The sequence below is a fragment of the Neodiprion pinetum genome, chromosome 6 (genome assembly GCF_021155775.2).
Source record: "Neodiprion pinetum isolate iyNeoPine1 chromosome 6, iyNeoPine1.2, whole genome shotgun sequence".
Classification (NCBI taxonomy): domain Eukaryota; kingdom Metazoa; phylum Arthropoda; class Insecta; order Hymenoptera; family Diprionidae; genus Neodiprion; species Neodiprion pinetum.
The window spans coordinates 21,234,010-21,254,497 of record NC_060237.1 but is presented as its reverse complement, the minus strand read 5'-3'; the positions used below and the strand labels follow the sequence as shown (position 1 = coordinate 21,254,497).

General features: G+C 38.3%; 3 protein-coding genes and 1 long non-coding RNA gene across 10 annotated transcripts; 2 read left to right on the top strand and 2 right to left on the bottom strand.

The window, feature by feature from the left end:
• Positions 1-65: 65 nt before the first annotated feature.
• LOC138191101 (uncharacterized) lies at positions 66-3,568 on the top strand. The gene is made up of 3 exons (XR_011177392.1): positions 66-174; positions 1,290-1,712; positions 1,820-3,568. It is a non-coding gene; the product is annotated as an uncharacterized lncRNA (long non-coding RNA).
• Positions 3,569-3,855: 287 nt separating this feature from the next.
• nsl1 (non-specific lethal 1) lies at positions 3,856-11,783 on the bottom strand. 5 transcript variants are annotated; one of them, XM_069137006.1, is made up of 11 exons: positions 10,675-11,745; positions 8,883-10,379; positions 7,313-7,815; positions 6,991-7,185; positions 6,624-6,864; positions 6,160-6,267; positions 5,890-5,965; positions 5,016-5,175; positions 4,600-4,826; positions 4,319-4,453; positions 3,856-4,171 (listed from the first exon to the last, which is right to left on the bottom strand). In XM_069137006.1, the coding sequence occupies exons 2-11, from the start codon at positions 10,337-10,339 to the stop codon at positions 4,025-4,027; spliced, it is 3,249 nt and encodes a 1,082-aa protein (XP_068993107.1). In that variant the 5' UTR covers positions 10,340-10,379; positions 10,675-11,745; the 3' UTR covers positions 3,856-4,024. The 5 variants fall into 5 exon arrangements, with proteins under 5 accessions (XP_068993107.1, XP_068993108.1, XP_046487560.1 ...); XM_069137007.1 differs by having other exon boundaries at positions 4,315-4,453; positions 8,883-11,783; XM_046631604.2 differs by having other exon boundaries at positions 6,624-6,849; positions 6,982-7,185; positions 8,883-11,746.
• Positions 11,784-12,030: 247 nt separating this feature from the next.
• On the top strand, positions 12,031-17,411 carry LOC124221515 (small G protein signaling modulator 3 homolog). The gene is made up of 15 exons (XM_046631610.2): positions 12,031-12,429; positions 12,822-13,006; positions 13,070-13,168; positions 13,522-13,685; positions 13,808-14,018; positions 14,108-14,238; positions 14,356-14,589; positions 14,706-14,800; positions 14,954-15,099; positions 15,220-15,317; positions 15,409-15,588; positions 15,657-15,767; positions 15,931-16,241; positions 16,324-16,484; positions 16,599-17,411. Exons 1-15 carry the CDS (start codon positions 12,361-12,363, stop codon positions 16,789-16,791), a joined length of 2,388 nt encoding a protein of 795 aa, XP_046487566.1. The 5' UTR covers positions 12,031-12,360; the 3' UTR covers positions 16,792-17,411.
• Positions 14,413-20,447, bottom strand: LOC124221516 (glycerate kinase). Of its 3 annotated transcripts, none has more exons than XM_069136819.1 (2): positions 18,330-20,447; positions 14,413-14,643 (listed from the first exon to the last, which is right to left on the bottom strand). In XM_069136819.1, exons 1-2 carry the CDS (start codon positions 20,181-20,183, stop codon positions 14,584-14,586), a joined length of 1,914 nt encoding a protein of 637 aa, XP_068992920.1. In that variant the 5' UTR covers positions 20,184-20,447; the 3' UTR covers positions 14,413-14,583. The 3 variants fall into 3 exon arrangements, with proteins under 3 accessions (XP_068992920.1, XP_046487568.1, XP_046487569.1); XM_046631612.2 differs by lacking the exon at positions 14,413-14,643 and having other exon boundaries at positions 17,610-19,919; positions 20,178-20,447; XM_046631613.2 differs by lacking the exon at positions 14,413-14,643 and having other exon boundaries at positions 17,610-19,919; positions 20,230-20,447.
• Between the last annotated feature and the right edge of the window lie 41 nt (positions 20,448-20,488).

Sequence of the window (20,488 nt, the reverse complement as noted above, 5' to 3'; positions counted from 1 at the left end):
AGGGAGGCAAGCGGCGCGGCGGGGCAAGGCGGGGGAAGGCGGGGGAAGCGGGTGTCCGGGGTGGGGTCAGGTGGAGCGGAGCGAAGTTACCCGTAGAACGGCACCGTGGATCGCAGGGATACGAACGCCCGACGAGGACGCACGACTACCCGCAAAATCGGTCCGCATACATGGGTTGGTGAACCTACCTACCTATGCGACTCCGGGGCATCGGAGCTGTGGGTAAAATAGGAGGATCGAAATCCGAGGTTTCGGGTTGAGAACGAAAAACGATACGGCGAATACGATTTTGGAAACCCAGACGTGAAAATTTCTCATATTTCTTTCGCCTTAGCTCCGTCCAGCTTACGGATGCACGTTACATACGTACGTGCTGTAACGGCGGTACTTGAGTTTTGAAAATTTTGCAAATGTATCGAATCGATCGATCGAACGATTGAACGAACCAACTGCGTTCATTGATATTTAAACTTTTTCAACTTACACCTGTGTCGTAGAGTAACCATTTTACAGTCGCATCGATAAAGATCGTAGAAATATAAATATCGTCAACTTTGTATACTTTTCGGTTTACATTTATTCTATATCATCGATGAATACATCCAATTTTACACGTGAGCGTAAAAGACATTGAATTTCTTCGTGTCCGCGGTGCGTGTCTGTGCATACTGGTACGGCTGGAATACGTGGATATCGGAAACACTTCCGGCGGTCACGTCAGTTTCTCACGACTGTAACACCGGCGTTTGGTTTTTTCTCGAGGTTTTTTCTGTCGACACCGTTGACGGTTGTCTTGCGCTCGCGCGAGGCGCGGCGAGGGGAGGTGGAAGGGTGCGGTGGTAGCGCAGGATATCGCCAGGTACGAACCCACGCATGTGTGCATGCGTCTACGCGTGTGCGTATGTATGCACACACGGGATAGACGAAGTGTGCACCCGGTACAGGATGCCGTAAGTGGGGGTACCGCGAGTCAGAAGGGCGTACGTGTACGCACAAGGTGGTACCGCAGCCCCGCGACCTGCGCATCGATTCACTCGGCTTATCAATATTTCATCGATAGTGCACCTGTGACGTGGCCTTATCAATTTCTAGCCGAGCGAAGGTAAGGACTGATGATACGCGCGAGGGTCGAAATATCGGCGTCGAGGAAAATTAGGCTGCGGATGAAAGGGGATGCAGAAAAAGAGAAAGAGACCTTTCAATCCATCCCTCAGCGCGCGAGTATATACTCGACTCGAGTTTTTATCTATTAACGAAGGGACTCGTCCGCTCTCGATCCTCCTTTTTAGGGGCTCGCGGTGACTGAAGGATCGACCTCGGGGGCGAGACGCGGGAAACAATAAGGTCATCGGTTCGATACAATCAACTTGAGCTCGAGTTTCTCCACGAGGCACCCTAGGCTATCCTGCCAAACTTTCGTATGCGGTGCCTGTGTACTGCAGAAGCCCGTGGCGCCCCCGCCACTTTATCACGTGTACACGAGTGGACAGGAATCACCTATAGATCCCGACGGTTTTTAAATCGAATCTGAGAATGGAAAAAAGAACATCGGGAACACCTGCCGTTGTACGAGTTCGAATAAAGCTGCAACAATCGCCGTGGCAGGTGTACGTCGCGCAACCTGCCGCCGTTTTAATAACATAGTGGAATCGAGCGAGCGAGGAAGGGAGGAAGGCAAGGCGAGTCAGCGCGGTGAAAAATATATGTATATTGTACGTATAACATACCTATGGATTGTACGTTAAATTACATACATAAATTACCTAACGACCGCAATGTCACGTGGTTTTCCTTTCTTTCTTTCTTTTAATCGATTTAGACGCAGAACCGTGCCCAATTATAACGCTGCCAAGTTTTACCCCAATTCTTCGTCCGAAACATCAAAGATACGCGCAAGCGCTCTAGATGGGCAGAGTCTTTGTTTGACCGACAATTTTCTATTTTTTCGTAATCTGACAATGAGCTTTTTTCGGTAACCTGTGATGCAAACTTCGAAACGAACTGGCTGCCTTGGCAATACTGACTTTTGAGCTAATCGTTTCTTTTTCCTTCTTCAATTATCTCCAATTTACCCTAGGGCATACAAATTCGCGTAATGTAGCCCAATCGTAAGTCAGAACGTCAACATCAAGCCTGGAAGTTTCTCCAGATTATATTACGCTGATGTAACTATAATGCAACATTCATTCCTATACCTACGAATCATCGACTCCGAGTTGAAACTACGTTTCATTATAAGCTACTGTAGTACATATGTGCATGCAAAGGAATAGCATTCACCATCTGTCGTTAATGTACCCTTTAGCATGAAAATGACAACTTTTACAGCTCCTTGAACGTGTTGAAAGGATGCAGATGCGACTTTTAAAACGGGAAACGCGATGTTCTTGTAGAATATTTTTGATAAAAGTCATGAAAATAAATCCGAACCTATTTGTATAGTTCAAAAATACAAACACGCGATCCAACAAATCTTAAACACACAATTTATTATACAAGTATTCTTGAAGTATGAACGTTCGATACGTTTAATTAAACGTTCCAGTAAATTCGAACAAGAATGTCGATAGAAGTGTAATTACAATCTTACGGTATAAACAGCTAAGACTCGTAATCACGTCCATTTTCTTTTTTTTTCTCATACAATTAAATGGTCCGGATTTTGCTTGACTAATACCAACAGCTGTTAGGGCTTACCGTCCCACTCGCACAGAAACTGCAACGCTTCCACATTCAGAAAACGTGAAACGGTCGCTACATTATCTTCAATAAATAAACGGCAAAAAATATACGACCATATTTACCAGCTAGAGTGAGCTACGGTGCAGATTCTTATCAAAAGCCCGCATACGATGAAGCGATTATTATACAACGAAAACACGTTTAATATATATTTCAAGCATAAAATTTGTAAATACTATTGAGTAGCGCGAATCACGGTGCGAGCTTGGTTCAAAGAATGTTATCAACTTTGCCAAGGTAATTTTATTTACCCTCTTATTGTATCGATGCAAACATTCACGCCGACTTCTATCATCAATAATGTATTATATTCAACTTTTAAATTATATTACAATACATTAGTAGTAATGAATAATATTAATGACAGCAGTATTTGCGTTAGTCTAAGATTAACGGTTTTTTATCACTTATCGATAATCTATGATCTCAAAAAATGTAACATATATGTATTGTGTCAGATTCAACTAACTACTCGTACAACTACCAGGAAATAAGAGTACATACTTTCTGTCAACTACGAGAAAAGCACTGTGCAATTGTCGCCTCAACTGTCAATATTTTGTTATAAAATAATCATACGTAAACGGTATAAAGAGAAGGAATCACTCATATTTTAAGATTAAAGAATAGAACGATTAAAAGAAAAAAAAAATTAAATACACGTATAAAACGTAATAAAGAATTAGTCGTATAAATCGTTACCGTAAAATTGCAAAATCAATTGAGTGGAACAAAAAATCACTAAATTATACTTATTGTTAATGGTAAACCTTGTCCCAACAAGGTTCTTCATTTAAGAATACTGAAATCTCGGGGCAACATTTTAATTGGCACTTTTATTATTTTAGGCAATTAACTATGTCGAAATATAAATACATTTTGTACAAAATTCATTTCTCAATATTATGACGAGATTCTAATAGCAACTATTATCAGTATTCATTTCTGCCTTCCTGTTGTGAGAAACAAATTACGTTATAAATTATTTTGTGTATTAATATAAACCACACCAAGCATGAAGACATTGCCCTTAAAATCTAAATGCTTTGGTCAAGAGTACATAATATAGTGACATTGAAGAAAGCAATTCAAGGTTTCCATTAATAAGCAGAATGAAGTTATAAAATTTATATTTATAATACACTTTACAGATTCATAATACCATTAACTTAAGGTGCATGTCACATTACCGAAGGGTATATATAACAATTGACAGGTAGCTTCTGCGTATAGTAACAATGGTGCAGACGTTATTTAACAGTCGTCAATATTAATTAGTTTCCTATCTTTTTGCCGTTGGGCGTATTCTCTCTTTTTCGGTGTCCCTGTCGTCAGCTACTGTCCATTCGGGGTCATTTGGGTCCTCACCCTCTACGTCGCAGCACGCTGACTCGGTTGAATCAGATTCCGGAGTTTCTATCTCTGGCTCCTGAAATTTCAAAAACATACTTTGTTACTAAATAACTACTAACATACATCCGATCGAAAGTACACATTGAATCAATCCAAGCTGGATTACTGATATTTTTACATAGTACATGTGTCTTATGCTACTAAGGAATTACTACTCACTTACCTCCTCTCCTTTCTCCTCATCTCTGGAACATAAAGATGCAGACGATGCTTGCCAGTGGCCATCTGGCATTGCTTCGATCATTCTATCATAGGTATCTTCTGATAAAGGGAATGTCCGAGGCTCGTACGGTATGACCTATATTTAGAATGCAAAGTATTTACCTTTAGTTACCCATGTGAGTCAGTAATTTTCGTTAAGTCATTTACGTCATTGACGACTTTCTTATTCTAGTTGATTCTTGGACTTGGTGACAGACAATACGTTAAAGTTACATAGCCCACCTCGTTATCATCTTCTGGCAAAGAACCTACGGTTTCATCTCTGCTTGGCCTCGAAGAAGAAATAGTACGACGGCGAAAACTATTTTGCAAAGCAGATGGACGATGCATGTCCAAAAGTTGTTGCTGCTGGTTTTCACTATCCTGAGGCATCAGAGGTGTGGCGGGAGGTGATGTTATCGGCGATACCACATCACCACCAAATTCACTGGGTTGCGGGGACATTGGATCTATGCAACACATATTATTGAATCTTAGTCAACCTCGGATTGACACAATACTTTGTTCAATCTTGTAACAATCACAGGCTGCGAATGCAGATCTCTGCACCACTAAGACGTTGATATCAGGATATTTCATAAAGTTCTCAGTGAAAACTTGTTGGGTGAAATAGTGATATATTCCCAGAGACAAAGTACCTGGAGTATTTGCGCCACTATCAGCTCTGCTATCTGCACGACGAGTGTGACGTAAGCGAGCCTGCGGTGGCATATTTACATACGTCATAAATCGTTTATTTTCTTCTCGTTCACTCCGTTCGTGCCTCAGAGCAATTGTCTCATCCGTCACATCTTCGACCTAATTAGAATATTTAATGCGTGAGCTAAATAACTCGTATGTCATAATTGAATGTATATTTTTCAGTCGTAAAAGCAAAACATGTGGAACAGGTCAACTTCTAGTTGGCTTCACCATACTGCAATGTGTTTGACAAGTTTTCTCGAGCACAGTATCACCAACAAAATTTGTATTCGAGTTACAATGCTTGGAATCACCTTACACCATAATGTGTATGAAAAGTTTCCTCTACGTACTCAATAAACTTCTCTATTCATGATCTCATGTCTAATAATTGTTTCAGGACATCGAAATAAAAAAAAAAAAAATATTCCAACATTCATAATAAAATGTATGTGAGGTGTAAACCACTCGAGCTGACAAATTCATAACTGTATCCCGTTTGATCCGTAAAAATAGCTACTAGATAACATGAGACTGAATTAGAGGCAAAGGCTTTATCTACAGATCGGCAAGAATGAAAAACAAATGAAAACGATTAGCTACAGTTAAGATAGTTAGAGCTGCAGAAATTAGAATGTAAACACTTACGGTCGAATGGTTTTCGAATTCAACTACAACTACAATTTATCTTTACGAAATGAGATGAGCAAGGAAATCTAGGAGATATACTTGAATAGAATTCTCAGAATGAAGTAAAAAATGTATCAATGAAATATAATTTGTCAATTCAAGCCTAGAAATATACCGAAAACAAACCAGAATAACACTTACATCACTTTCTTGACTAGGCCTATGCATGATACCATTCTTCACGTCTACCTTTGAAGGATCTTCGCACAGCCTCCACCTAAATTCAACATGAGTGTTTTAATTTAAAATGGAATACGTTGGATCAGAGTTCAAGCATGAATCCTCATAACAAATTATCAATACTCTTCATAAACGATTCGTAAATTGAACTTTTTACGAAATTCAATTAAGATTGTTTGAATGCACTATAATTACTATGAGACCTATTTCTATATATTCAAAATTACTTACTTTGGCGTTAGTATTTCCTTGTACTGTAACTTTTCCAACCTAGTCGCAGCAGCCACACTGTACGGTATCACAATATTGTCGATATCGTACGAATTTTGTCTGAGTCGCCTAAAATTAAGTGAATAAAATTAGATGACCAGATCGACGATTGTTTCATGATAACACGCCAAGAGTTCATCAAGAAGCAAGATACTCGAGCAACCCAAGGTAACTCCATGGCTTGTGTCAGGTGCAGAGAATCGGATTACCACAAGTGTAAGCTTCGATAATCGTGATTAACTTTTGATGGACCGAATAAATGAATAGCATAAATACCTAAACTAGTATTTCTCTTATTCATTTATGCGGTTGAAAATTTGGTGACGTGATAAAATTCGAATTCAGTTATTGCGAGCGCATATCAAAGTTAAGAATTTGTATAATTTACTGTATATTGAAGTTATAAGATTAGAAAAACTCTTTACCCATGAGTACTAGATGATTTTTCTTTGGGCGGATTCTTTTCTGCAGTGACAGTATGCTGCAAGGGTGAAGGTACCGGAGACGAATGTTTACTTGACCCTGAATGTGGTACATCATCTTCATCTTGAGCAAGTGGTAATTTTGTTACCTTCTTTCTAGTCAATCCGTGAATACCTCTGTCGTGGCTAAGCCTATTTCGTTTTCCCTTCAACATCTTTCTTTTGATTCCTGAAATGAAATGATCTGCATGCAGTTGAGTATAAGATTCAAGTGAAAGCTGAGACTAGTTAGTTTTATTCAATAGAACATTTGATGTCTATCGAAATAATCTACTTAGAGGGTTTGGTTTTGCTCTTTTACCATACATACTTGCAGTGAGGATACTCGATGAGGATTTCTTCAAGCGAGCGGTATACTTCGCTCTGTGCTCAGGTAGCTTCTTATTTCGCCTTTCATTATGCTCTTTATCCTTCAATCGAGTTGTTCGCATATTTCCTCTCAACATTTTCTGCTGCCACTCCACAGATTTCATAATAGCCTCTAGGTGGGTACTGTGTAGAATTTCTGGAAACAACATACATTATCATCCAGAATACGTCGACAGTCAAAATTACCTACACGCAGATTCTGGACAGCATTATACTAAATCGAAAATTGAAATCGTGAATCTGTTAAAATTAGGAATACCCACCATCAGAGAATGAGAGAACTGGGTGGAAACCAGAGTCAATGAGAGCAACTCGTTGTTGCACAGAAAGCTGCTCGAATGGTTCTTGCGGCTGTGTTGGATCCTGTCTACCCGTGCACAAAGCACACGCAGGTAATACGTGATCGCACCCACATCTGACTGTAGAAGCTTTAGCCGCCCTTTTTGAAACTTCGTGCAATCTATCGACTTGTAACAACTTTCTCTTTCTGTAGGCATTCCACATAAAAGGTCTTGTTCTGCTTGCAGCTGGCTCGGTATCCAATGCGCCACATCGACCTGTTGATCCAGGTAAAACACCACTGTAACCATTAACAGTTTCAGTGTTTTCAAGTATAACCAAGCCTTTGGTTGCTCTGATTTGACGCTGTAGGTCATTGTGTTGCCGAATCCTATATTCTAGGTCCGATATTTGTGCCTGAAGCCATGTCCACCGTGATGCCACACCTGCACGATCCTGAGCATATCTCCAAGCCGCTCGTTTGGATCTACCAAAGTAAAGATTACCTTGCATGTTTCAAATTACCGATAACAGATACGCTTACACAGTAATTTTTCTTTATGTCCTTAGCACATACATGATATTAGAAAATATGAGTACTTCCCAATTCTTTCCACGTAGGTTCAACTAAAGTTTGTGAATGGGTATTCGTGCAAACTGGGGAACATTGATTTTAAATGAAGAGTTGGCAGCTGATAGGACACCCAGACGATAAAAAGATAAAAATTGGAGACAGTATCTGAGAATATCCAGGTCATTGACACTATGTTACGACAATACATACATACATTGAATATCATTTCATTGAATTTGAATATTTTTTCACCTGTACATACTTTTAAAACTCATAGAAAGAGAATGAGAAATTCTACAGCTAAATAACCAGCTTTCCAATTACATATACTAATTACATTACTCTACAATTTTACACGAAAAATGCTGGTGTAAGTAATATTTTCTACTATCATGTTATGCATACACCAGGATTTTTTCTGTGACATATCCCAGGCATTAATATCAGACAATATCAATGAAATGATACCTAGATGTTTGTTATAGCAATACAAGATCACTGAAATGAATCTATTCAACCTCATGTTTGTTCTTACATAGTTTACTATTAAGCTGAGAAAGATAAGAAAATATGATTTTCGTGCTATCCTTAGTCTGCACACTGAAGATGGCTATTTATACGTTATAATTTAAAGTATAAACATTGAAAATTGGACACTCTACTTTGAATCACTGGTAATTGATGCTTAATAATCACTGATTAAGTCATAGACTATCGTTTATCCAATTAAATACAATAATGCTTGTAAAATTTACTGCAATCGAACCAAGATAAATTATATTCGTTTATCAGTAAATTAGAAAACATTATAGAATTGTATTGATAGTATATGGATAAATGCTTTTTCTGTTGTGACGAATGAATGAATTAGTATAAAATAAAATGACTTGCATAAATCTGTTTGCACAAAAAACAAAACCATTCGTTCATTCATAATTTAATGCTCCTAATGCTCATGTCAAAAATATTGTTCAACTTACATTGGCAGTGGCTGTTGATGAGGATTGTTGAAAGTCTGCATCTCATCACAACTTTCTCCACCACTGCTCGACGCGGTACAATCTGAGTCTAGATTAGTTTCAACGGTACGGAGTTGGCTAGTCAAAGGTCCGGCAACACTTTCGACGTCGTTTCTTTGAATTTTAACTTGAGGTGTCCCAAAGACTGGATGTCGATTAGTGGTACTGCTAGGCGAAGGGCCAAAATTATCACGCGAACCCCCACCAAAGTATCGACAACAAACACGTTGTCTATTGATGCCATTGCTCTGAGCAACGGAAGTTTTTTCAAGTTTTTGCAAAAATGAATTCAAGCTACTACTAATCTCAGGAAAGTTCCTAACAGATGATTTTGAACTAATGTTAACCAACTCCTGGATGAAATATTTCTTCACCCCGTGATGGGCAACCTCCAAGACTCCTGTATTCTCTTCGGCTACATGACGTCCAATAATTCTAGCTTGAAGTTTCCTGAGTCTCCTCAATAAAAATGCGCATCTCCTTTCACTTTCGTGTTGCTTCTGAGTGACGGCATCTTGTTGGGTACGAAGATTATTAAACTTTTGTTGCTCGACGGCATCAATGTTCATATTTTCGTTACAAAGACTCATGACATCGACGTCATTAAGCAGGTCCCTTTCGAAGGAAGAAAATCCCTCTGGTATAGGGAACATCTCAACACTGTCCGTGACACTACGTGGATGATAATTGCTTCCCCCAGGTATATTCTCAGCATTTTCAGCCCCTTCCATGGATTTAATTACTTGTAATATGTCCTCAACATTCTGTCCAATATCACCGACACTACTAGAGCTACATTGTTCATTTTCACTGGGCATAACGCTGCTGAAGTTGATTATTTGATCAACATCAAGATTCTTGTCGTTAAGATTTTCATTGGACGCAAGTGGCACGTCTATATTTGACTTTAAGAAACCCATATTATCCTGTTGATCACCCATAGATGGGTCGTTCATTATAATATCAGTTGCCTCTTGATTCAGGCTGTCGAAGCCAACGGTTTGCTCGCTTTGACAAAGTACAGTATCGTTGCTCAAGGCCTTTCGCGAGATCAAGTTGGGTTTGGTTTTAAATGCAGGTAATGTATCCAGGCCGTTGGCGTATCTCGAATTAATGACATCACGGATAAACTCTTTAGATATACCCCTGAGGCACTGCTCGTCTATCTTTGATGGCTGTACGTTAGCTGAGACAACAAATTTTGCCAATACTTGGCGGTTCTGACAGACCTGCGACGCCTGCGAGGGAGACAGGAATCCGCTGCTCGGCAGAGGGGTTATCAAGTTCTCAGGCTTTTGAGGACCACCTTCCGTCAGAGCAGGGGCCATCACTGCCAGTGACGTTGCCACTGCTGCAGCCTCCACATCCAGAGGCTCCCACCTGCGCCTGCTCTCCTCGTGTACCGCGCTCACTCCCATTCATCCATTCCTCTCCTCCACGTTCGTCGTTGCTTAATATCTTAAAAGTAAGAGAGTCCTTATTCTTTATTATTTATTGTTTCGGTTATAACCTTGTTGCCGTTGTTTTTTGCTATTCTTTTAAACACTTCTCATTTCACACGATAAATGATAAATAGTCTCCGAGTGTTATTAAGTCCCTGATACATTCCCGCGGGACTAACGACGGCCCGACGTTCTCTTCATGGGTACCAGGGAATCATAGGATATCACTGTGTAGTCAGAGGTAAGCTGAATATGTTAGCGCTCTTTGTAGAGCGGTGCATTGTTATGTTTATATTTATAACTACATTTACTTGTGTTTAGAGGAATTTGAGGAACTGCTCGCGCGGCGCCTCGTTGATGGTACACAGTTTAAACGGCACTTGAACGAGGTTGTCGAGGCTTCCCAGCGTATTCTCGGGATCCGGAGCAATACCGGGAATACAATATACTCTGACGCACTCCCACGTGATTAGGCGATGCGGAAAAGAAAGAGAGGCATTTCTCGAGGGGTGGGAAAACAAAGATAAAAACATCCCGCGCCGTCGTCGTCACCAAAGCCACTGAAGCTGCGTGTGTATTGCATAATAATATGCAAGCATTATTGCTTGATCGCAATGTTAGCCCCTACACCACGCCAACGCTCTAGCCTCGTATGTATCACACCGCGAATAACTCTCGTTGCGCCGTCCAGTACAATCCAGTAGGGACATACAATGGCGGAGCAAAAAATGTTTCACGCGCTGGTTTCCAAGTTCTCCTCACCGCACACACGACGGGCTGCCTCAAAGTAAATCCACGAATAATCAAAGAGTGAGGCCACTACGCAACGCGACACAACTATTGTATAATTTATACAATATATAATCCGTCACACCCAGGCCACAATATTATGTTCACTTTATTTTTCATTTAATAAATTCACGTGGGACTATTTTATTCGCACGTTCGTACACGGATATATCACCATTTTCCACAGACTCCAACAACGCCTTTAATTTTCGCTAAAAGTCACAAGCTACGAGCTATTTATCAATACGTATGAAACTCGACCAACTTCGTTCTCTGGAACCTTAATCGACCAATAGCTGCAGCGCGACTGCCGGATGTCGCGGTCTGCTGCCACAGACCAATCACTGACCTTCTTTTTCACCCGGCACAAGTCGTCCAGTTACGCTCCACGTGTACCGACATCACAGCTAATGGAATTTTCCCGATATTCTAACGACTAGGCCGATGCTTTTCATCGAAACCGTCCGAGCTACGTGTTCGCAAAATTAACGGTATGCGTCTGCACCTTCGCGGTCGTTCACAATTCCGAAACTATTACGTATTTATGCCGCTCAAAGAGGGGAATTAAAACCGGAAGTGACCGGTGAATAAAATTATTTTTACGGAAATAATTTCCCGCGATCGTTATGGCAACGCCATTTTATATTGCGTAAGCCTTGTCTTATTGGTTACATTTCGACGTGAATACCGATTGGACTGAAATTAGACGCTCATATTAAGGGTGATATCCAACGAGCCGCCAGTCGCTCGCGCGCTTCTGCTTTTTATACCTGCTACTCGACACATGCGTCGTGCAAAACGCATGCGCCGCGCAGCGTCCGGCTCCCCACACACCCACCCGATCAAAGATAAGCGTCTTTAGGGCCTTTCATTCTATGCGCTGCGTCTGGCCTTATTTATCTGTCAAACATTATACTACAAGTATGTACGTAGGTACACACACATGACATAAATATGTGTTAGATGGTGTGTTGAAAACGTACACACATTCGCGAGTAGCGTGACGAGATTACGTACTTATATGTATATGTATACATACCAATGCGAATATGTATGTACTGTCATTCGTGGATCATTAAGTGTGAGAACCAGACTACTCCACGATTCTTCAACAAATCATAATTTAGTTGAATCACGATTTAGCGAGATTTCGTTAAGAAATCGTTAACTTTAATCGGCGTTTTCAAATACTTTGCTATTTCTTTGATATGGAAATCGCGAAATCACTTTTTAATGTGCGCGATCACGAAGGTTATGTTGGCAAAGAAGATTACAATGTAAGTGTATTCCGTTTTTTGTCACATGCGACTACGGAGTTCCAAATTCTCGTAAAATAAATACCATCTGTTATATCACTCCTTTGCAACGGATTTTTCGTTACAATTTAATCCCAATTCCTAATATTGAATCAAATTTTCCTCACTCCATTATTGCAGTATTCTCAAATCCTCCTGGAGTAGGCAAACACAATCTTATCGTTATGTCAAATTCTTACTTTTCAGCACAGAATGTGACCAATGAACCTAAAATTGCTGGCTACAAACAAAATTACAATTTCACCCATCAAATGGCATTTGAGAAACATATGAGAAACATTTGAAATATAGGGTTTATAAAAACCAGATATAATTTTATGAACTGTAATGAATAATATAATCAAATTTTGCAGAAAAAATTAGAAGCTGGAATATCCGATGATGAATATGAAGTGGAGAATGGTGACTTTAATGAGGCTGCGGCATTGTCACCTGCACCGGGAGGTTCATTTTCTGCCCTGACAACGTCCATGTGGCCTCAGGACATTCTGGCAAAATTAAATCAACCAGAAGATCCCAATTTGCAACCAGAATATAGGTAATATATTAAGTGATTGTATTGTGCTTCATGTCTAATGATCCCTGTATCTTTTTGTGACAGATTCGATGAGTTTGGATTTAGGGTTGAGGAAGAAGATGGGCCAGAACAAAATTCAAAAAAACTTTTGGGCGTGCCATTTGTGGAGGACCCTCAACATCGGTAACAATTTGATAAACAGTACCAGTTTAATTTGTGGAGAATGCCACAGAGTTTTGATAGAGTGCATAATAAATGTGGAATGATTTCGAAAGTTTGTTCATCAAGCCCTAGACATTCTTCACTTTGCAGCAATTTACCAATTGCTAAGCTATCCTACACCCTGAATGTGTTCAACAGTTTTTAAAAAATGTCTACCAATCATTTCCTACTTATGTGAAAATAATTGCATCCATGGAAAAATTAATTTTAACACTGTAATAAATATTTATGTCTGGACATAGAAATTAAGATAATAGTTTAGAATAATAGAATATTCTTGTCCTTGGAACTTATGTATGGGACCTTACATGTAGATTACAGTGGGTGGCACATTTAGAATTTACCCATAACAAGGAAATATCTGAAGTATCTTGGCAAGATGTTGACCAACGATTACCACGCACGGATAAATTGCGGGAAATGGTATGTCGTGGTATTCCGCACTCACTGCGACCTCAAATGTGGATGCGTATGTCCGGTAATGAATAAAATAATATTTTGGATACAATCAATTTAACATTGGTTATAAACTGTGTAGCGCCAAGAGTGCATTGGCTAAATTCCTACTAGTGTTCAATGAGTTACCTTTCAAATTTTCAGGAGCACTTCAGAAGAAAACCGCATCAGAAATCAGTTATCAAGATATAGTGAAAGCTTCGAGTAATGACGCATTGATGACTAGCAAGCAAATAGAAAAAGATTTGCTGAGGACTATGCCAGCAAATGCTTGCTTCAGCCACCTCAACAGTACCGGCATACCACGTTTACGGCGAGTAATGCGTGGCCTGGCCTGGTTGTATCCTGATATAGGGTGAAGATTATTTCCATTTCAGACGCTTGCAATCAGTTTGCCAGGATATTTTACAGTTGTTAATTGAATTACTATTCATACATGTGTAGGTATTGTCAAGGTACAGGAATGATGGCTGCTTCTTTACTATTGTTACTCGAAGAAGAGGATGCTTTTTGGATGATGGCGACAATAGTTGAAGATCTGTTACCGTCTTCTTATTACTCTTCTACGCTATTGGGTAAACAAAAATTCATTTTCAACTGCACACACGTTCATCAACATGAAATTATAGATAACACATCAGAAACTCACTCGTATTCATAACACTCATTCACCTTTTAATTTTACTTTTCAGGAATACAAGCCGATCAACGAGTACTCAGGACATTGATAGCAAGTTTCCTACCTGATTTGGATGTTGTTCTTGCTCAACACGATATAGAACTGAGTCTGATTTCCTTACATTGGTTTTTAACTTTGTTTGCCTCTGTTGTGCATATGAAAATCCTTCTACGTATCTGGGACCTCTTCTTCTTCGATGGATCAATAGTCTTATTTCAAATCACATTGGGAATGTTGAAAATTAAAGGTAGGCAGCGAAATCTCCAATCGGTATTGCTGCTCCGATTTTCCTTGATTGTAACTGGAATTTACACAATGTGTAATGTACCAAAAATGAAAATTGAAATCATAATTTTTTTTCAGAAACGGATCTTAAGCAATTAGAAAATTCTGCACAGATATTCAACGCTTTATCTGATATACCAGGGGATATTGATGATGTAGATCAGTTGCTGGAGGTAAATGGTAATCAGATGAATTTAAAGTTAAAAACTTGGGTGCACAAAATATAAAAGTGATATTACCAGTACATTGATATTGAAACCAGAGTATCAGTAGTTTTTTCTTAATTATATTTTTAGACTCATGCTGTCAATCAAATCATATTTCAGGTTTCCTTGGACGTCGGAGGTTCTTTAACAGATGTTCTAGTAGAAACTCACAGACGTCGACATTTAGCATACTTAATGGCTGATCAAGGAGGTCTAGTTGGAAACCCTGATGCTGCTCCAAATCTCCCCAAACAACATCTTAATAGGTATGTGATTAAAAACTTTCACTTTATGTTAAGAAAACACCAATATAATTATTTCCATAGCACACTTGCCCTTCTTCCAAATAAGATAACACTCTTGATTCAAATTAATTAATTTAACAGACGGCACATGAAAAGAAACAAGGGTATGCTGCACACGTTTTTATTTGGCGACGATAATGGCGAAGATGACTCTAAATGTAAAAATATCCGTCAAACAGGTATGTAAACAATCATGGCAGAAGTCAAGTTTTTCAATATAAATTTATAGGATATATTTCTTGTTCAAAAATAATTTTTCCCATTTGACAGAGATCCTAGTTGACCTACGAGAAGCTGTTCTACAAGTTGCTAGACACTTCATCAACGTTGACCCTAAGCTAAGCAACATCACGCTTGTCGCAGATTACAACATGGAAAGCCATGCTGAGGATCACGATAATTACGTCAATGTATCTCGTACGCGTAAAAGACGAGCCAAAGCATTACTAGGTATTGAAATTTTTCACTAACCGTTAATCCGTTATGAAAAGTCAATTTCACTGATAATTTTATAACAGATTTCGAAAGACATGACGATGATGAATTGGGCTTTCGAAAGAATGATATTATCACAATTATCAGTCAGAAGGATGAGCACTGCTGGGTTGGAGAACTAAATGGTTTACGAGGTAGCTAATTTCTTAGTTTTCTATTTTAATTTTATTACCACTGGCACACTTTAAAACTGGATTATTTCTTGAATGTATCATCAATTTCTCTTATCGAATTTTTTGATCAAATAAGCAGATGTTTTAAACGTTTGTGATATTACGAGTAACAATGTAATTGCAGGTTGGTTCCCAGCTAAATTTGTTGAATTGCTCGATGAGAGAAGTAAACAATACACTTGTGCTGGCGATGACGCCGTTAGCGAAGCAGTAACCGATTTAGTAAGAGGTAGTCTCTGCCCAGCAGTAAAAGCTGTACTGGAACATGGGATGCGAAGACCCTCTTTCTTAGGTGGGCCTTGTCACCCGTGGTTGTTCATTGAGGAAGCATCAAACCGAGAAGTAGAAAAAGATTTCAATTCCGTCTACAGTAGGTTGGTTCTTTGTAAGACTTACAGGCTGGATGAGGATGGGAAAGTTCTTACACCTGAAGAGGTATACTGATAAATTTAACTTATAAATAATGAACACCACATTGTGGTAATATTAAACAAAAATATAACTGATTTTATTTTAGTTACTTTATCGATGTGTACAGTCAGTTAACTTAACACACGACAATGCCCATGCTCAAATGGATGTCAAACTTCGTTCTTTAATTTGTCTTGGACTGAATGAACAAGTGTTACATCTATGGCTTGAAGTACTGTGCTCATGCGTTGAAGTCGTCCAAAAATGGTGAGCAATAGTTATTTTCGCACCACCTCTGTCTAAAAGTAGAGCAGAATAAAATATTGCTACTTTCTAAAATACAAACCATAAATTTCTCATCCTACTTTGTACTTTGTGCAGGTATCAGCCATGGAGCTTTATTAATAGCCCAGGATGGGTGCAAATAAAATGCGAGTTAAGAATACTAAGTCAATTTGCATTCAACTTGAACCCTGATTGGGAACTTCCTCCAAAAAAAGAACAATCTCAGCCTCTGAAGGATGGCGTCAGAGACATGCTCGTCAAACATCACCTTTTCAGTTGGGACTTGTAGTTGTTAAGTGTGAAAAGTTTCTCTTATATGTACCTCGACTGAATTAACGATGAAACAGGCAGTCATAACACATATTTTTCATAATAACTCGATTTCACGAATAGTCTTTTTTTCGTCATGGTGAGAAGTATATTCAATTCCACGAGATACAGGCACAAATTTGAACAGTGGTGGAATTGTTCCAATAATTTCCTGGCTTGGTATTCCTAATTGATTTTATTGACCATTTTTTCATAGTTGAAATTAAATTAACCAACATTAACTGCCCAGACTGTGCATTGAATGTCTTGGCTTAGTTTGAAGTCGAATACAATGTGGAAAAACTGATCACCAATGTGACTAGCATACAAAGATTGCATAACAGATCGATTAGCAAATTTATATTTATACATGTAGCACCATGAGAATATTGCGCGTTCCTAGTAGAGTTCTAGAACCATTTATCATGTGTCTGCAAAAGTGGCATCAGAATGTAACATATGTAAATAACTGATTTTAAAAACTGCGCCACATATTTAGTTTTATTAATACCAATCATGTATTTATTAACTTTGAAACAGAACTTTATTTACCCGTCCATCGGTGCAATTACTATGCTTGAAATAAAGTAATTAATTATACAGTATGTATTTTGAAAGCCTAATTGTTGAAGTATCCCGATATAAATATTTGTACATTTTACTCGATATATTAACCCTTCAATAGGCATTTATATTTTTAATAACAACTTGTAGGTAAAGATATGTGCTGATACAAAGTAAAAAATTATCATTAGAGTATTCCGTATATATATATATATATATATATATATATATATATATATATATATAGTTTTAAACTCAATAAATTATTTGATTCGAAAATTGAACTGAATATATGTATGCAAATATATGTATATCATCAATAATACACTAGACTTCTATATTTTGCATCAATTTTCGAAACAAATAATTTATTGAATTTAAAACTTCTATATACATTCTCTATATTTATGTGGAATTTGGTTCACAAATAAATGGCAAATTTTTTCCCACAAGGAATTTTAAGTTCTGCCTTTCTTATAATATTTCTAACTCTTTTTCTTACAGCCTACCTCCTTGCACGGTAATATATTTTGATACACAACTTTAACTAATTTCTCCATATTGATTTTAGAAATATGAAAATAATAGTAATTCGGAAGCATTGATGTGTATACTGCCCAATTTTTAGGTTTTAATTTATTGTATAATTTCTTTGTAGAAATTAGGTTTACATGACTATGCCTAATGACATTTTGCCATAGTATTTCACAATGGTTCAGCCAAGAAACAATAACTAAATGTAATGCGTCTTTAGCATTATCCTTAAAATGCTTAATCAACTATGATCTGAAAAAATGACTGTAGCTGTAAACTGTAAAAAATAATCTATTCTTTATTTGATTTGGTGCAACAAGACTCTGCCAGATTTGGGTCCAAGACTTTCAAATTTAGTAATTTTGTATCTTTTGCAGAATTTGCAACTATTCTACACCTTTCAAACCCATCTACACCTACCAAAGATTCTAAGTTATGTTCTTCAAGCGGATCCGGGCATTTGGATTCAATCTCAAAATCTAGTCGACACCCGCATTCCTGTTTTGTTATACAAATGATATGCAAATCCATAACATTTGTGCCCGTCAGACCAGTTTTCAATAAATCTTTGCCCTTTTTGAAGTTGGTATAAAAATTGTATGAGTCATTATTTTCTATAACATTTTCAGGGATCAACTTTTCCAGTGCTCCAAGTTTCAATGCTAGTGCATCACACTTGTCATTAGTCAGTTCATCGTTTTTAGTCTGGTTTTCAGTACTGGAATGGTATCTAATTTTTACCCCTGCCATTACTTGTGTTTCTGCTTTTTGTTCATTCATTCTTTCTACCATTGCTTGATGTAGTTGAACGCGTAATTTGTTACGCAGATCATGAACAATAGGTCCGATTGCTGGATAACCAAATGCTCCAGCAGCATCAGTGGGTCCATCTTGCCCATCTGTTCCTCCACTCAGCATAATCACATCATATTTCGATAATCGCGGGCTTTCTTGCACATTTTCCAACCAATCGAGAGCAAAACGAAGCGCAAGTTCTTGATTACGACCACCGACACCACTTCCTTGTACAATTACTGTTGGTTCACCACCTCCAATTAACATAATTCCCTTCCCTGTAGCTTCTTCAATGATGTTATAGATTTCATCAACTTTTTCTGCAGGCAAAGCCAGGATTGGATCTTTCTTGATGATATCAAAAAACTTTTCTCTATCTAGTGATTTGTCTAGCACCATACACATTAAACTAACTACCCTAACGTAAGCAGAGCTAACATCACTGACATTGCCCTCTATATCACTTCGTAACAGGATCGGACTGAAACCTTTCTTAAGCGCCTGACTCTTTGCTGCTTCTACTGCGATTGAATTATTTCCAATAATTATGTTCTTCACATGCCTAAACTCATCATTTTCATCTAATAAAAATTTATCATCCACATCTTTAGATGTCAAAACAGATTTTATATTCCAATTCAGATCGTCGAATAGTTCATATTTTTTCAAAATACTAATTACCTCTTCCGGTGATTTTGGGCTATATACCGTTGGACCACTAGCTATTTCAGCAATAGGATCACCAACAATATCAGACAATATCAAACTGATAACAGAAGCAGGATAAGCAATCCGAGCTAATCCTCCTCCCTTGATCATAGATAATTTTTTGCGAACAATATTCAATTCCTTAATATCTGCACCAGCTTGTTGTAGTTTTTTACAAAATTCTTGCTTCTCCTTCAATTCAAGCTGTGGTCTAGGCATGCAAAGGAGGGCTGATCCTCCGCCTGATATTAATACTATTAAAGTATCGTTTTCTTTGAGTCCCTCAACCAAGTCCATGATGTCGTCTGTAGTCGATAGACTTTCCGCATCAGGCTGGTTGTCTTTTGCTCCTTCTCGATATTCCACAGGTCCACCAATATTTGGAAAGTTTGTAAAATCTTGTACTTTCCAGATTGTTTCTTTCGACCCTTTTGGCACACTGATTATTCCCTTCTTCAAACGATTTCCAAGGACCTTCTCAATTCCTGGCACCATGTTCATTACAGCCTTACCAAATCCAATCAAATATACATTGCTACTAATTCGGAACATTTGGTCCGCAACAAAAAGATTGTTGTCTGAGAGTTTAATTTGATTTTCAATTAGCATACGTGGAAGCACAGCTTGAACACCACTGAGAAAAATTTCCCTCATATCTTTTCTCATCTTTTCTAGCGGTGTCCTAACTTTAGTTGACATATTGAAAATGAAATTTATCTTTGAATTTTTTAATTTCAAGAGGTTATTTCTAAAAACGGAACTTACACTCATTATTCGCCGAATGGTAATTGTTTCAGAAAATCAACATCAAACTTACATGCGTTGACTGTTTATACGTATAATTCACTTATCCAAACAGAAATACTTCTCATCAAACTCAAGCTCGTTTCACGACCATCTCTGTACTACACCAGCATTATATAAATAACCTGATAAGGATTATCTCAGTCACGACACCAATTTCCCAGTGCATTGACCTGAAAATACAAACGTGACGTCACCACACTCAGGGTCTACATACATATACTAAATGGTTCGGTATTTTGATGCATGCGCCACGGAGCAATATGCGTAGT

Excerpts from the sequence above, each read along its gene's own strand:
- nsl1 (XM_046631603.2), bottom strand. The coding sequence starts at position 10,339 with ATGGGAGTGAGCGCGGTACACGAGGAGAGCAGGCGCAGGTGGGAGCCT. Across the intron at positions 6,865-6,990 it reads ATCGAGTATCCTCACTGCAA|ATCATTTCATTTCAGGAATC; the intron begins GTATGTATGGTA and ends AACTGCATGCAG. Across the intron at positions 4,172-4,318 it reads ATGAGGAGAAAGGAGAGGAG|GAGCCAGAGATAGAAACTCC; the intron begins GTAAGTGAGTAG and ends TTGAAATTTCAG.
- LOC124221515 (XM_046631610.2), top strand. The coding sequence starts at position 12,361 with ATGGAAATCGCGAAATCACTTTTTAATGTGCGCGATCACGAAGGTTAT. Across the intron at positions 14,019-14,107 it reads TGGTTGTATCCTGATATAGG|GTATTGTCAAGGTACAGGAA; the intron begins GTGAAGATTATT and ends ATACATGTGTAG. Across the intron at positions 16,485-16,598 it reads GTTGAAGTCGTCCAAAAATG|GTATCAGCCATGGAGCTTTA; the intron begins GTGAGCAATAGT and ends TACTTTGTGCAG.
- LOC124221516 (XM_069136819.1), bottom strand. The coding sequence starts at position 20,183 with ATGAGTGTAAGTTCCGTTTTTAGAAATAACCTCTTGAAATTAAAAAAT. Across the intron at positions 14,644-18,329 it reads AACATAACTTAGAATCTTTG|TTACAATCAAGGAAAATCGG; the intron begins GTAGGTGTAGAT and ends TGTAAATTCCAG.